Source organism: Grammomys surdaster, unplaced genomic scaffold, assembly GCF_004785775.1.
Source record: "Grammomys surdaster isolate TR1022 unplaced genomic scaffold, NIH_TR_1.0 126187, whole genome shotgun sequence".
NCBI lineage: Eukaryota > Metazoa > Chordata > Mammalia > Rodentia > Muridae > Grammomys > Grammomys surdaster.
The window spans coordinates 5,570,126-5,584,587 of NW_021620993.1; the positions used below are offsets into that span (position 1 = coordinate 5,570,126).

At 49.9% G+C, this 14,462-nt stretch overlaps 1 protein-coding gene across 1 annotated transcript in view; it reads right to left on the bottom strand.

Moving 5' to 3' along the window:
* The window catches only part of Cfap99 (cilia and flagella associated protein 99), a 30,475-nt gene extending 18,734 nt beyond the window's left edge, over positions 1-11,741 (bottom strand). The window contains exons 1-6 of the mRNA XM_028758295.1: positions 11,631-11,741; positions 10,539-10,667; positions 6,977-7,121; positions 5,909-6,003; positions 2,345-2,457; positions 1,891-2,068 (exon numbers count right to left, since the gene is read on the bottom strand). Of these exons, the coding sequence (XP_028614128.1) occupies positions 1,891-2,068; positions 2,345-2,457; positions 5,909-6,003; positions 6,977-7,121; positions 10,539-10,652 (645 nt within the window). The 5' untranslated portion in view covers positions 10,653-10,667; positions 11,631-11,741. The remainder of the gene's footprint in view (positions 1-1,890; positions 2,069-2,344; positions 2,458-5,908; positions 6,004-6,976; positions 7,122-10,538; positions 10,668-11,630) is intronic.
* Positions 11,742-14,462: the final 2,721 nt, after the last annotated feature.

Consider the following 14,462-nt stretch of genomic DNA (forward strand, 5'->3'; position numbering starts at 1 on the left):
GGCAGGACTGGTTCTTGAGGAATTGCCAATAGAAATATCAGAGATTCTGCAGATGGGGTAACTGTGGAGTTGCTTAGCAACAAAGCCCCAGTGACCTATCTACCTGTCCATCCATCTGATTACTTATCATGTCCACTACCCATACAGCCGTTTAGCTATCTCTTCACTCATCCATCTATCCATCCTGCAAGTATTTACTGAACATCCTCTCTAAGCCACAACTTCACCACCTGTGTTGGGAATATAGTACAAATAAAACAGACGCAGAGCCAAATGATGAGCAGACCCACGCACTGTAAACAGTAGCCGAAGCCATGGGCAAAAGACGGGGCAAGAAGAAGAAAACTGAGTGAGGACCCAGCAGAACTGAGGCCTCATGAAAAACCTGTGGAATGAGAGATGCTCAGCGAAACTTGAAAGATAGAAGAGCCAGGGTGAGAGGTGGGCGCTCCAGTGTCACCCCCCACGCCCCTCTAGTCCTTCATCCTATGAGGACCAGACTGACCTAGGAGGTCCACGTCAGTGCTTGTGAAAACCCACAGCCTAGTCAGGACTTGGCATCCAGAAAGATGGTGAGCAGTTCAAGCAGGCATGAGGCCTGAGCTGGACCAATCAGACTTTTCTGAATAGTTCCTGTCCCTATATATTCTTTCCCATCCTGGACAATGGACAGTGTAGACACAAGGCCTGGGTTAATTTCTTTAAAATGAAAATGAGACTAAGTTAGTCTAAAGATGAACTTACAGAGGAGTCTAGGGTATAGGCAGTCACAGAGAAATAGAGCTGGAATCCTGATCAACCTATACCTGAAGCCTATCTCTACTAAAAATACTAGTGCTCTATTGTCTAGGCCAGTTAGAGCTGCGGTTTTCTGTTATTTGCAGTTCAGAACATCCTGACTGCTAACTTAGAAACAATCAGGAGATAGAGAGGCTTTCAGCAGAGGAGGCATAAATGAGCTTCCCTGCGTAGGAGCTCCTATTTCTGGGACTTATGCTGACACTCCTCATCAAGCCTGAAAAACATATACAGTGTGACTTTCAAGTGTACTATCTTATGTAGAGGGTGGGCACCATGGCTAATTGTGGACTCTAAGCATAATCCAGACAGGTCTGAACCTGTGGCCAGACAGTATCACTTAGAACCTCCTGTTTGAGTCCAGAATGTAGTGGGTTCTGGCCTCAGCCAACTTCCTATTCTGTGTGTGCAGGATGCAGGTAGATTGTGAGTTACTGAATGTTCCTCTCTGGTCTAGTACACCTGTAGGAGGAGCTAAGGTGGGAGGAGTAAGGAGAGGAAGAGGAGAAGGAAGAGGAGGAGCTAGGGAAGAGCAGAGATGTAGGAGTCATGGATGACCACCCATGTACCGAGAACAGTCCTGGGTAACAACTTATATCTAGGTTAGTTAATTGGTTAACACTTCCAATTGTGTGAGCATCTTGTTTATTGAGCATTATCAAACTTATAAAGCCTTTGGATAATCTAAGCATTAGAGTCTCATTTCTACTGGGTTCCGCTTGGATGGCGGGATGGTTTGGGCCCAGCCCAGCCTTGTGGAGACAGTGTGGAATATTGGCAGAGCCATCTCCCACGCTGGCATCTCCTGGGTGCCAGGGCTGGTGTCTCTGGCCACCTGAGCCAGCGGCCTGAGCTAGTGGCCTCAGCCATGGCAGCAGCAAGAACACACCGCTGCTCATGACCTCAGGCCTAGCCTAGTTGGGAACATGGCAGCTCCATAACACAAGACAGATTGGATGCTGCCGATTTTAAAATATTACCGGGACATACACCCTTGACCCTGGAGAAGCTCAGTCACCCAGTGACCTTCACAGCCTATTCTCCCAGTCTTAACATCCTGGTGGTGCAGAAAGAAATAAACGCCCAACTTACAGGTCTTGGCTTGGGCATAGTGGGGACAGGCTCAGGCATTGTAATGGCACGGGGCCTTGGGACAGTCAGGTTGAATTCCTTGGGCACTGTAACTTTGGCCTTGGTCTTCAAGGGAGTAATTTGATCGGTTGGTACTCCCTCCAGTTGTTTGATCAGCTCCTGGACCTCTGGTTGCCATCTGGAAGGGAAAAGTGGAGAAAGCTATAGAGTCCTAAGAACCTGCCCCCTGGAATCTGAAGGACCACAAGTGCTTGGTTGTCCTTTCAGGGTGAGGTGATAATGGACAGGTGACTTTTTCATGAACTAACTTGTGGGTGCAGTCCAACCACACCTCCATATATGCATTAAGTCTCCCTTTACACAGATGTGTAAGATGATTTTCAAAGACCCAAATGCCACAGCTGGCTGCACAGCTGACCCACCTCATCAGAGGGTCGATCCACAGCTGACCCACCTCATCAGAGGGTCGATCCAGTTCTCTGTCACATGGGCTGTTTCATAGATGAGGCTCCACTCGTCTTTGATCCATGAACACAGGTTCAAGGGGTTAAAGAAGAATCTGAGGAACTGAGGCAGGAAACCCTTAGCAGCTCAATGGCGGCTCTACCACCACCCACTGCTGCTCCAGTCCCTCACAGGGACCAGAACAGACTTGATACTGGTGTCATGTCCACTACAGATGAACATTCATCCAGCTTCTAGACCTAGAAGGTCCCCTGCTCACTCCTGGGAAAGATGTTGCAGGGAGACATGGTGGGTTGCCTGCTACCCGCCCTGCCCCATTACAGGGGAATCTACAATTCTAGGAGTGCTATCTCGTGTGCCCTGTAACCCTGCCACAATAGCATTGCCAGGGGAAGGGTGGGGAAAGCCCTCAGACCTGGGAAGGTGGGTTTTCATTCAATCCTTCACAGTGAGTGTCTGATCTCAGCACCAGGAGTGAGGCTGCATCCCTAGTCAGGGGCTGCACAGTGTGAGGGCTATGATGCCCTCAGAGGGCTCAGAGCTAGTCCTAGGAGATCACTAAGTGCTACAAGCTTCTGCTGGTGGCTCCTCGGCTTCTGGTCCTGAATCTGAAGCTTTGGCACAGGGGCAGTGCCTTCCAGCTTCTTAATGGAGTCAGCTGCTGTAGGGAGCTGGAAGGTGCCTTTATACAGGACAGAGCTGTCAGCTGGTCAGGAGGGGCAGGGTCAGTCCTATGAGGTAGCCCTGCTGTCTGGGATAGTCTCAGGTCTTCAGCCCCTAACTGAGGGACAACCAGGCTTGAATCTCCCGCAGCTGCTCTTAGAGGGAACCAAGAATTTGTAAACACACCCTAGCCCAGAGGGTCTTGTCCAGTTTAGAGGACTCCTGAAGACTCTCTGATACAGACCTTCCAGAAGCAATCAGAAGAGATGGCCAAAAGCTAGGGTTACATTTATGCCATTAGCCTGTTTGCAAGACCAAGAACCACATGTCAGAGCCCAGGACAACTTTGTAGTGACACAACACTTGCAGCTAGTGCTTTGGGATGACTTCAGAAGTGCATGGCCACTGAGGGACAATGCTGAGCAAGGTTGTGATCACTCAGTGTCTCTGGTCACTACTGCTTCCCAGTGCAAGCACTGTCCTCACCAGCTTCATCCTCGCCAGCCTCTTGCTTCCTTGTGGCCTGTAACACCGTTCTTCACAGAGGCTACCAAGGTCTCCTAGAGCTTTCTACAGCTCCCTACTTGGCAGCCTGCCCACTCTCCTCACTTATCCCTGTGGCTTCTCCCACCTTCTTGGCCCTTGCTCATGGCCAGTGTCCGACCACCCTTTTCTAATCTCTCAGCTGGCAGCCTTGGCCCTGAAGGTGAAACTGGCCTCTACAGCTGCCTCTGGGGTCCCCACCTCCTTCGTGCTGGCCCAATCCAATTTGAGCACATTCTGCCTTCTCCCCACCCCATCCCCCATTCCCTCATTTCTCCCCACATGGTCACACCAGGATCTCAGCAGGGCCAAAGTCATCTTTCTCACCAGGATGTGGTGGGACAGTGCTATTAGAGACCCTGTAAGAGTGGGGTATGGGGCCCCCGTGGGTCCAAGAAAGCCCTCTTATTTGGGAGGACTAGGAGATGGTTCACTAGTTAAGAGCATGCACGGCTTTTACAAAAGACGAGAGTTCAGTTCCCAGAACCCATGTCAAGTGGGTCACAGTGACCTGTAACTCTGACTCCAGCGGTGCCATTGCTCAGGAGACTCCTCCGAGGGCTCCCAAATGTGCACACATCTATACAGTGATACATATATACAATTACAAATAATAAAAGTAGATCTTTGGCTGCCATTGTGGCATATATCTTTAATCCCAGCAATTGGGAGGCAGAGGGAGGAGGATCTCTGTAAATTTGAGGCCAGCATTGTTTATGTATTGAGTTCCAGAGCAGCCAAGCTACATAATGAGACTCTATAAAAAAGAAAAACAGGGCTTTGACCATCTGGCAGGTTTGGTGCATGGGTGTGGGGTTCCCGGGTGCTAGGACTTCTAGCAGTATCACCTCCAGTCTTGGAGTACATCCTCTGGAAACCACAGTCCAAAAACTGCCTTCCAAACAACCTAGGCCTGAGAAACTTATAGCAATGTCACTCCTGACCTCAGCAGCAGCAGCACTTAAGACAGGCCACACTGTTGCCAACAGCTGGATCTCTGTCTTCACTTGGCTTCTTTCTAGATCTCTGAAACAGGTAGAGGGACCCTAATGGGACCAGAATCACCCAGAGGAGCATGGAGTATAGAGTGGGCAAGGGGAAGGCCTTGTACTGGTCACCATTCAACCTCTGTTGCTTTGGTCCCCTGAGGTCTCTCTCTCTCTGGACCTCACACAGCCTAAGGAATTATTATACAGCTGAGTTTTAGCTTCAGCCTTTCTCTTTTCTCATTTTTAACTTTGACACAGTGACTCAGGCTAGCCCTCCTCTCCTGCTCTCCCAAACAGCTAGGATCACAGGCCACAAAGCCTGGCTCACATGAAGGTTTTATGGGCTATTGTCATGAGTCTCCAGAGCTCTTTAGGGTGGTCAGTGACAAGGTACTGGTGGGGGGGGGTCACCATTGTGGGTTTCCCTGGTAATGTTTGTATTCTGGTGTTAATTCTGCTTCCCTCAAGAGGGGGCTACCCCAATGAGGAATGGATCACGTACCCAGGTGATTTCATGTGACCCTTCTCACTGTTCTAACTGGTCAAATAAAGGCTGGAACCTGTGATTGGGCAGTGGAAGGGAGAGGTGGGACAGGATGTCTTGGAGAGGGGAGGCAGAAGGAGAGAGGAGGGAGGAAGAGGAGGTAGAAGCCAATATGGAGCAGAATCACATGGCTGGGAGGAATTGCAAGTAGCAAGGGGTCTCATAGCTGTGGAATAAGTTAGTATAGTGATAGATCTGCCCAATCTAGGCTTATAGTTTATAATTTTAATAACTGGGTTGTTTCATATGGGCTTATTGGGGTAAGAAATTACTGCAAACGGTCACTGAGTATCCTGAGAACAGTATGTAGTCTATACCCCCAAGCATTTGGTGAGTCAGCACTGTGGGACTAGGGTAGGAGGCAAGGTGGAACTTTGCTCAGTAGTCATTTTGGATTCCAGTACAAGGCAGCAGAGCCTGAGCCAAGTACAGGTCATGCTGAGTGTGGCACTGGCCAGTGTAGTCCCAAAGCAACTCTCCAAAGATGCTATCGATTTTACTTCTTGGTCATAAAAATGAAGTCCTTGCTTACGATAATTCTGATTGCTTATCTGTCACAGAGTACTTATGTTTATGTGCAGGTAGGAAAGCCTGTCGTCTACAAACCAACCAGGCAGACTTCCCAGGGACAGAGAACATTGTCCTATATAGGGGGTGCCAACTGGTATTAAGCAGAGAAGAAATTAACCCACCAGTTTCTCTAGCTGGAGGATGAAAGGTGGTGGGCCTGATCAGATGCACATCAGGCTCTGGTTCTTGTCTCTCTGGCTGGCAGCCTCAACCACAGTACTGTGGTGGGGACAGCGGGGCTCACCTTGCAAATCTTACCCACAGGCTGGGACTTGATGATGCTGCAGAAGAGCTGGAAGCCGAGCTCATCCATCTGGAAGGTGGCCAGGTAGCAGATCACTAAGGAGAGAGGTGGTGTGAGGAACGCCCAGCTGCCCTGCAAAGGGGCTCTGTGTGTGACCTTGGGAGAATTCTGCAGCTGCTGAGAGTCTTGCTGGCACCTCATTCTGTCAGGGCACATAAGGACAGGCCCATATGGCAACTACCACTTCATGCTCAGTGATCGTAGACACTGGCCACTCAGGGCTTTTAGTTTCCACACACACTACACTGCATTTGGTCAATTCTCAGAAATCCCAGGATCTGTCTGGGCTAAAGTGATGTCATCTCCAGTTTTGTCGATTTTGTGAGCTGAGTCACTCTGAGCCTTTGGGTATGGAGGCTCACTCCTCTGATGAGGTTGCTCATTCTACCTCTGAGCCGGGCAGTTAGGGTCAGCCCAGCTTTGCATCTGGTACCAGCTACCTGCCTCAGCCTACCAGTATGCTATAGCTCTTACCTCTCTACCTTCCTGGGCCATCAGCAAGCCCAACAGTAGGTCCCTGGGCTAGATCCGTCTCTGCCTATGGGTAGCACTAGCCACTGACCACAGACACTGTGTTCTGTACATGTGGACAGTAGTCAGAGGTGGCTCTCAAATTTAATCTCTCCCTGGATGACTCGGACTAGCATAGGCCTATTCTCTTCATAGGTGACATGGTTAGGGTCATGAATAGACTATTCTGGTCCAAGCTGCCCTTAGGGGAATTCTCTTTCAGGTAAGTGGCTGGGGGTCCAGAGTTTGCAGGGGGCAGCAGGATCCAAGTCTGCTACCCCCAGATCCCGGTTTCCCCATCTGTGAAGTGAGAAAATATGCCTAACCTGGGCCATACACTTATGCTAAGGCTGCTTTCTGTGTCCTGAAGCTTGACTGCTTGTTGGTCTCTTTCAAGTCAACCTGTCCAGGGTCTGTGGCTAGCTTCCTCTCGAATCCCTGTCTGGAGTGGGCAACGGGCCTGGACCTCATGGACATGTGGATAGTGGATACACGCACCCTCAAAGAGGCTGTAGTCGGACCACAGGCAGAGCTGGCCGTCCCGTGCATAGAAAGCATCCACCACGATGGTCAGTAACTTGTGGTATTGAAGGCATCCAGACAGAACTTCCAAAACAAACCCAAGCTTCTGGGGGCTCAGAGTCTGAAAAGGAAAGCCAAGAAAGAGCTCTCCAGGAGATCAATGACAAAGGTAAGGGACAGATTCTCCCACGTGGCTGAATAGAGGCCAGATAGTTCAGCTCTCTAGAGTAGTGGGCAATAACCACAGTGATTGGGAAGGCAGGACCTCCAGGGTGAATGAAGACAAAGTGGATCTAAAGACAAAATAAACATGGGAAACAATGAAATGCTACAAACACAGAAGGACAAGTGTTGTGCAAGTATTCTCCTATATGAGGATTGTGAATCCACAGAGACAGAAAGAATGGCAAGCAGGTGGCAGGGAGGGAACAGGGAGCCAGGCAGCTGGTATTTTCATGGGATAGAGTTTCAGGTCAGGAACATTAGAGGTTATGGAGATGGATAGACGTGATGGCTGTACAGCCCTGTGAGTGCTTTGTGCCCCTTGAAAATAGTTAAAATGGTCAAAAGTTATGCCGTCTATGTGCATTTCACCACAACTTAAAAATGAGTTCATATAAAGGCTTTCTTTCTTTTTTTTTTCAAGACAGGGTTTCTCTGTGTAGCCCCAGCTGTCCTGGAACTCACTCTGTAGACCAGGCTAGCCTCGAACTCTCGAACTCAGAAATCCGCCTGCCTCTGCCTCCCAAGTGCTGAGATTAAAGGCGTGCGCCACCACTGCCCAGCAGATGCTAAGCCTTTCTGTAAAGCAATTTGGAAAATACAGCTTTATATCACGACCCTTTAACAGAGCTAGTGTACTTCTGGGAACTAAAGGAAACCCACAACACAAGAAGTGTCCAGGGAAGAGGTCTGGGGAGCAACAGAAACAGGAACCAGGGTCTGACAACAGGGTGACCAAAGGGTCAAGCATCATTGTTCCATCCCACAAACCAGTATGATGCAGCCATTAAGACAATGATAGCCTAAGATTTACAAGACAACAAAATAGCACAAACCACAGTGAAACCATGGGCTATGGCTCAAATACATCCACCCCTTCTCTCTGCTCCTCTGCACCCACAGTACACTGACTATTCTCTTAACAACTTCAAAATTAGTAAAGGTTTCCCCACAGTTGGCTGCCCCTTTAAACATCTCCCTTTATCACGTGGCTGCGTACCCCAGAGCTATCTGGCTGCCTGTGTTCTTGTTAGTCCAGCCCCGTGGCGTCTTTTTATGCTAATATCCACCTGTCCATAGTCTGGGCTCTGCCATGACATTTTTATGCTCACAACCAACCTCCCCACAGGCTAGCCACACAGACTGAGCAGCCAGGTCTGAAGGTTAAGCAAGCAGGCCGTCCTCCTGTCTACCCACTCTCAGTGACAGGTCAGGACCTTGGGTTCTTGGGGTCTCCTCATCTGGGTAGGTCCCTCTGCCTAGGAAGTCCTATCCTGCTTCCAGGGATTCACTGCGTCTCAAAGTCCGACTCTTCGCCATTACCTGGCTGCCACCCTTTCTGCTGCCAGCCAAGCTGGCCCAGGTGAACCCGGGCTACTGCAGCTGGACCCACACTCTGTGCTGCTAGCTGTAACTCAGCTTCATTTACTTAGACAGTGCATCCAAATAAGGTCACATCCACACTAAGAAGCTCCTAGGGCTGCCTATCATGTGCCCTGTCCTATAGCCTCTGCCTAGCAGTCTAGGGGTTGTGTAACTTTCTGGCAGGTGGTATCTCTGGCCTTGACCTGACAGTCAGTACATTACAGCAGGAGATGAAAGTGCTGTTCAAATTGGGTCAGTACCCAGGGCCCCAAACCATGTTGGCTCCAGAAGGACTTTGGCAGAACCTGAAAGGACCAACATCTGAAGCAGGAGCTGCTTCTGTGCCTGAGGTAGAGATCAGCTCCATCCGCTGCCGCCAGCTCACTGGATGGCATCATGGTGCTAGGCTTCTCATGAAAAGGCACAGATGGTCACGACTTTGTGATTTGCCAAGTGACAGCCAGGACTCATTTATGTTAATCTATTGGTTGTTAACAGAAAAAAGTCCCTCCAACTAATTATGAACCTCTAAAACTCAGTTTTCTGTAATGGTCATCAAAGACTAATGACACTAACTTCTGTCTTGCTTGAAAGAAAGGGCCCTTATATCAGAGCCCTGAACAACTTAGTAAACTTAGCAGTCCAGAGAGCATACTGGGTATTCCAAGTGGGTTGAGGGAGTGGCAAGGACTGTGGAGGAACAACTGGATCGCTCAAAAAGGACCAGAAGGCAATATGGCCAGTGGGGTGGACATGAGGATGGGTAGGTGAGCTGGTGGGGCACAGTGGAGCAGAGGGCTCTGCAGAGAGGAAACCTCTGTGTCATATCTGTGGGGAGGTGAAAGGAGAGGAGGGCAGTGTTCCAACACAGAGTCAAGAAGAAGCTTTTGCAGTGACTAGGACAGGGGCTATACTAGGGCCGGGGTGGACTGTGGGGATTGGTGCTTGCCTCACCTGGGCAAGGAAGGGACACAGTTCTTGATGAGTGAGCTTGGGCTGCTGAGATGAGCTGTTTGTGGGGACTCATGGGGACCAAGAGAATATATATGCTCTAGACCGTACGCATATGCTACTTACCATTGGATGAAAGAGTCTAGGGTTGGGGAGAGAGGTCTGTGCTGGATAGAGGAACTGGACCTATCATCAGGTAGGGTGACTCTCCTGAGTATCCTGACAAGGAGAGGTCAAAGCCTCTAGGGGATGGAGACTCGGAACAGGTAGGGTCCAGAGAGCCAATAAGAATGCTGCAGAGCTGGTGTATGGGATGGCAACCTGGGCAGAGTCTGGAGCTGCCAATAGAGAGGGTGGCGAGTCTGATGGGGGAGGGATGTGCTTTGGAGATTTAACCACCCAAAACTCACTTGGAAGTGTATCTGCCACTGTGACAGGCTCAGGCGGAATATTCCAGAGACGTGCTCTACCTGTCTGCCTCTCTCTCACCTTCTGCAGTGGGACATGCTGCTGCTGTCTTGGACGTCTCAGCTTCCAGAACCTTGAGAGCTACATTCTGTACAGTTTTCCCAGCCTCAGGACTGTTATAGCAATTCTCATAGACTGAAGTGGGGCCTAAGGGTGGGAGCACTGAGTAGGTCCCAGACTCTCTACTTCAGCTAGACACAGTCCACCTTGAACTGTGGCCTTAGGTAGGCCCCAGCCTCCCTCACTGACACTGTCCACACCGTCACAGCTCTTCCTGTGAGGGGCTGCCTGCCATAATGCACCATGGAGGTTTTGTACCTCAGGGTAGAATCAGATCTGATGTGCATTTTGGCTGCTGGGAGCCTCTCATGGCAAAGAGTTCCTATAGATGGACCACTGGCCTTCTAGACAGCCTTGCCTCACACTTGTCCCCAGAGAAAGGGACGCTTGCTGCTCGATGTAAAGTGAAATGTAGATGACACACATCACTGATGTGGTCCCCCAGGAACCCAAGCAGCTACCCTGAACATACCTGCTGTAAGGAGGTGAATACTGTCTCCAGGAATTGTTCAGGATTGTCCTTCTCAGGCTTAAATTTGTCAAGCTGCTTTATCACAATCTCAATGCATTTTTCATAGTAGGTCATCTTTGGAGCAGGGTCCTAAATCAAACAGACACAAGTCACATTCTCCACAGCCGCTGAGTTGCCAGTTTAGAGGTTGGCAGAAGTGGTTGAAAGACCCTTATTCACACCAGTAGGAAGTCCATGAGGGATCTGGGTTGAACAGTAAGATTTTGGAGGTAGGGATTTGGGCTCAGGGTAAACTCAAACCCACTATTTAGTTAGTTCATTTCAGGCCTCTGCTGTCCAGGGGTCTGTTTGGCCTTGGTGAGCCCACTGTTAGGTTACCACTTAGCCCCAGCCTCAGCCCTCTCTGCCCTAGGTTTCAAGGCAGCCATCAAAGCCCCACAGCCAGGCTGTGGGTAAGGTGACCCCTAGGATGGGCTCAGGTCAGAAAGCAGGCCTCTGAACATTCCTCAGTCCAGATGGGTGGCTGGTTTCTTATCGGGTTCTACCCAGAGCAGGTGAAGATGACAGAATCAGGAAAGGCTGTGGAGTTCCCAGGTGCTGTGGAATGTGAATAGCATGACCCATGCTCACACATACAATAAATAGAAATAGTAAAAAAAAATATTCGGTTAAAGTAAAAAAAAATAAAATAAAATGGAGAGAGCTGAGTACCAACATGCATTCCCCCGTCTGCTTCCTGACTGTGCATGTGATATGACTGGCTGCTTCAGGTCCTGCTGCTTTGACCTCCCCGTCAGGATGGGCCATGTCTTGAACTGTGTGTTTAAATAAAACCTTTTCTCCCTGAAGTTGCTTTTGTTGGTACTCATCATAGTAACAGGAAAAGAGAGAAGGTCCTCACTGAAGGCCAGTCTTGGCCAGTCCTGGCCAGCCTCACCAGGCCCAGGCTGAACTTTGAAGATCAAAGAGCTATTCTAAGTGGTCAAAACACCAATGAGAGTTTAAGAAAGACAGAAGGGAGAAAGAGAACAGGAATATGCCAGAACTGAAGGACGCAGCTTTCCAGAAGGGTGAGGCCCCTGTAGAACTCACACTGTCTGAGTCAGGGTGCTCCAGTGCTCTCAGCAGGGACCAGGATTAGATCCAGAGGGTCATCTGTCAAAGGTCCTGCTTGACCTCTGAGCGAGTCCAGAGAGGAACAGGCGTGATCTGGGAAGCTGAGGGTGAACCCAAGGGATTGTGGTTGTGGAGCAGATGCAGATGGCTCCATGGCAGTGTTCCCATCCTAGTGCTGCGACCCTTTCATACAGTTCCTTGTGTTGTGGTGACCCCGACCACAGAACTACTCATTGTTGCTCCATAGCTGCAGTTTTGCTACTGCTGTGTGTCGTAATGTGACTATCAGGATACCTGATGTGTGACCCTGTGCAAGACCTGTTTAACCTCCAAAGGGATCGAGGCACACAGATTGTGAATCACTGCCCTAGGGTCACAGTTAGTGGGTGCCAAGATGAGGAAGCCAGAGGAAGAGAATGGGCTCTTTCTGCCATCTTTGCGGGGGAGGGGGGTGTTTCATTGTGGAGGAGCTGCCTGGGAAGCTTCACTGAATAGTTGCTGGGGTGGGGGAAGGCTGGAATCACTGAGGGACAAAGCACCCATGTACTGGGTTCATTCTGGTCCAGCAAAATCACAACTGGGGCTCGACAGGGCTGCAGACACACAGGTACCACCAGTCTCTCTGAGAAAGGCCTCATGGAGTCTGGAAACAGGTTTGAAGCCCTGGTACCATGAATAGGCTCTAGGGGTGCAGAAAGGAAACTCCATGGGCACCCAGAAAAGGCATAGCTAGGACTCTGTCCCAGCTCAGCCCACAGTGACAGGTAACAGGGCACCTTTTTCTTATGCCTAGAAACTCTCACAGCTATCTCATGGTACATTCCTCATGGGTTACTGGGACTTTGATGATAAGAGGCAGGAGGAGACAGTAGCCTTCTGTCTTAGACAATGGCAGATTCAATCCACACCTGCCAAATGCAGCCAGGTATGGCGCTGGATACTGTGTGAGGTCTGGGGCTGATCTGCACCCTGTGAAACCCACCTCCCTGGAGATTGTCCACTAGAGCCACTCCACCCTATAAAGAGGATGGCTGGACGATAGGAGAAAGACTCTGACGGCACCTAGGGTCCTCTCCTTTTCTGGTCACTCAAGTTACCTCTACTAAGCTTCCTGGTGAGAGAACTGAATCCTGAGAGGAGGCTTCTGGGAACTACTGCTCACTCTGGTCCCCATTGCATGACCACTCTGAATGAGCAATAGATGGGCTTCATGCCCAGTGGTCATTTCACCCTCTCTCTGAATGTGGCTTCTCTTAGGAGGGACAGAGAAGGCCAGCCACTTAGCTCTGCTGACATGGTAGGTTTAAGCACAAGAGGCCAGGATCATTTTCTGGTACATTGCTTCATAGACTGGGAGACTTGTGGCTTCCCCTCTGACTTTGTATGTGTGTGTGTGTGTGTGTGGGGTGTTCCATGCTGAGTGAGCCTGGTGATCTGGTGTTACTCAAGGAGGTGGAGCTAGAGACCCTTCCTGAGACTATACCTGCCAGGCAGTGCCCTGGAGGTCTGTTCTGTCCTGGCTCTACCTCTTGTCTGGCCAGTTCTGCAAGCCCTGATGTCATTGGCTACGCAGGACCTTTGCCCTCTTTATCTGAAACTGTTCTTGGGGCCCTTTGTTTTACTCTGGATCTCTCCTAAGTAGAAAACAATCTCAGACACTCCAGGAATCTTGGCTAAAGGCAGCCTGTGGGTGCGGGAAGGTCCTTCCTCCTCTGTGTGTGTGTGTGTGTGTGTGTGTGTGTGTGTGTGTGTGTGTGTTGCAGGGGGTGAGAGGGAGGATAGCTGGGCTCCCAGAAGCACTATTTACCAAGTTCTCCAACTCCTAGTTATTAATGTTTTGGTGGCAAACATGGCACTGTCAACTAGCTCTAGAGAGATATTAGTTCTGAAAAGATTATCCATCTCTATAGTTTTCAGTATGTGCTCCAGCAAAACAGTTTTTCTCAGCCAGGTGCAGCTAGTAGACAAAAGACATGTCTAGACACAGCAAACACTGGCTATCACTGCCCATGCCTCTGACAGTAGTATCAGAGTCCTTGCTGGTGGCAGGGTGCAGGCTGCCAACTTTTCCAGTGTCGGTTACTTGTGTGCAGGGAATCCTTTTCCCCCAGTCTCACCTTTGAGATAGAGAATGTGTCTAGGTGAAGTCTTAATTCCATTCACCTGGTCTCCCAGCTTGGCCCCCTCCAAAGGCACCAAGACTGAGCTAAGGTTCCTGAGAGCATTGGGTGGTGTGGGAACAGCAGTGGGCCCCAGGGCTTTGGCCCCAGCTGCTGTGGGAGAAGTAGAGAGGTCTCAAGAGTCTGTTTCTAGATTCTGTAGCTGTGGGACCCAGCGGGGTCTCTCAGCATGTCACAAGCTTCAGTCCAAAGTCTCCTCCTTCACTGGGGTCTTTCACTGGCTTAGAAGCCTCTTTGCATATGGCCCCTGAACCTCAAATCCTCCACCCTTTCTCTACCCATAAACTTAGGGATCTCTCAACATCGAGTTACATGCTCACACACCTGAGGCCTGTCTTCCTAGCTCAGGAGTCCCTTGCAGAAACCTCTGATGTCAACTAAATGCTCATTAAGCCTTGGCAAGTGTGGTGAGCAGGTTCCTGCCTCTCACTTGAACCTGGCCTAGGCCTAGAGTGATCTGTGAAGGATGAACACAAAAATAGAAAAAGGTGTTAAGTAACTAAAACAGACTCCTCATTTGAGCTGAAAGACAGTCACAGGTGGCCAGGATAAAACCTGCTGAAAGAGCATGCTGACTGAATCTAGGGCATGGTCATCTAGGCCTCTGTCACCGAGCTTCTTTCAGGCT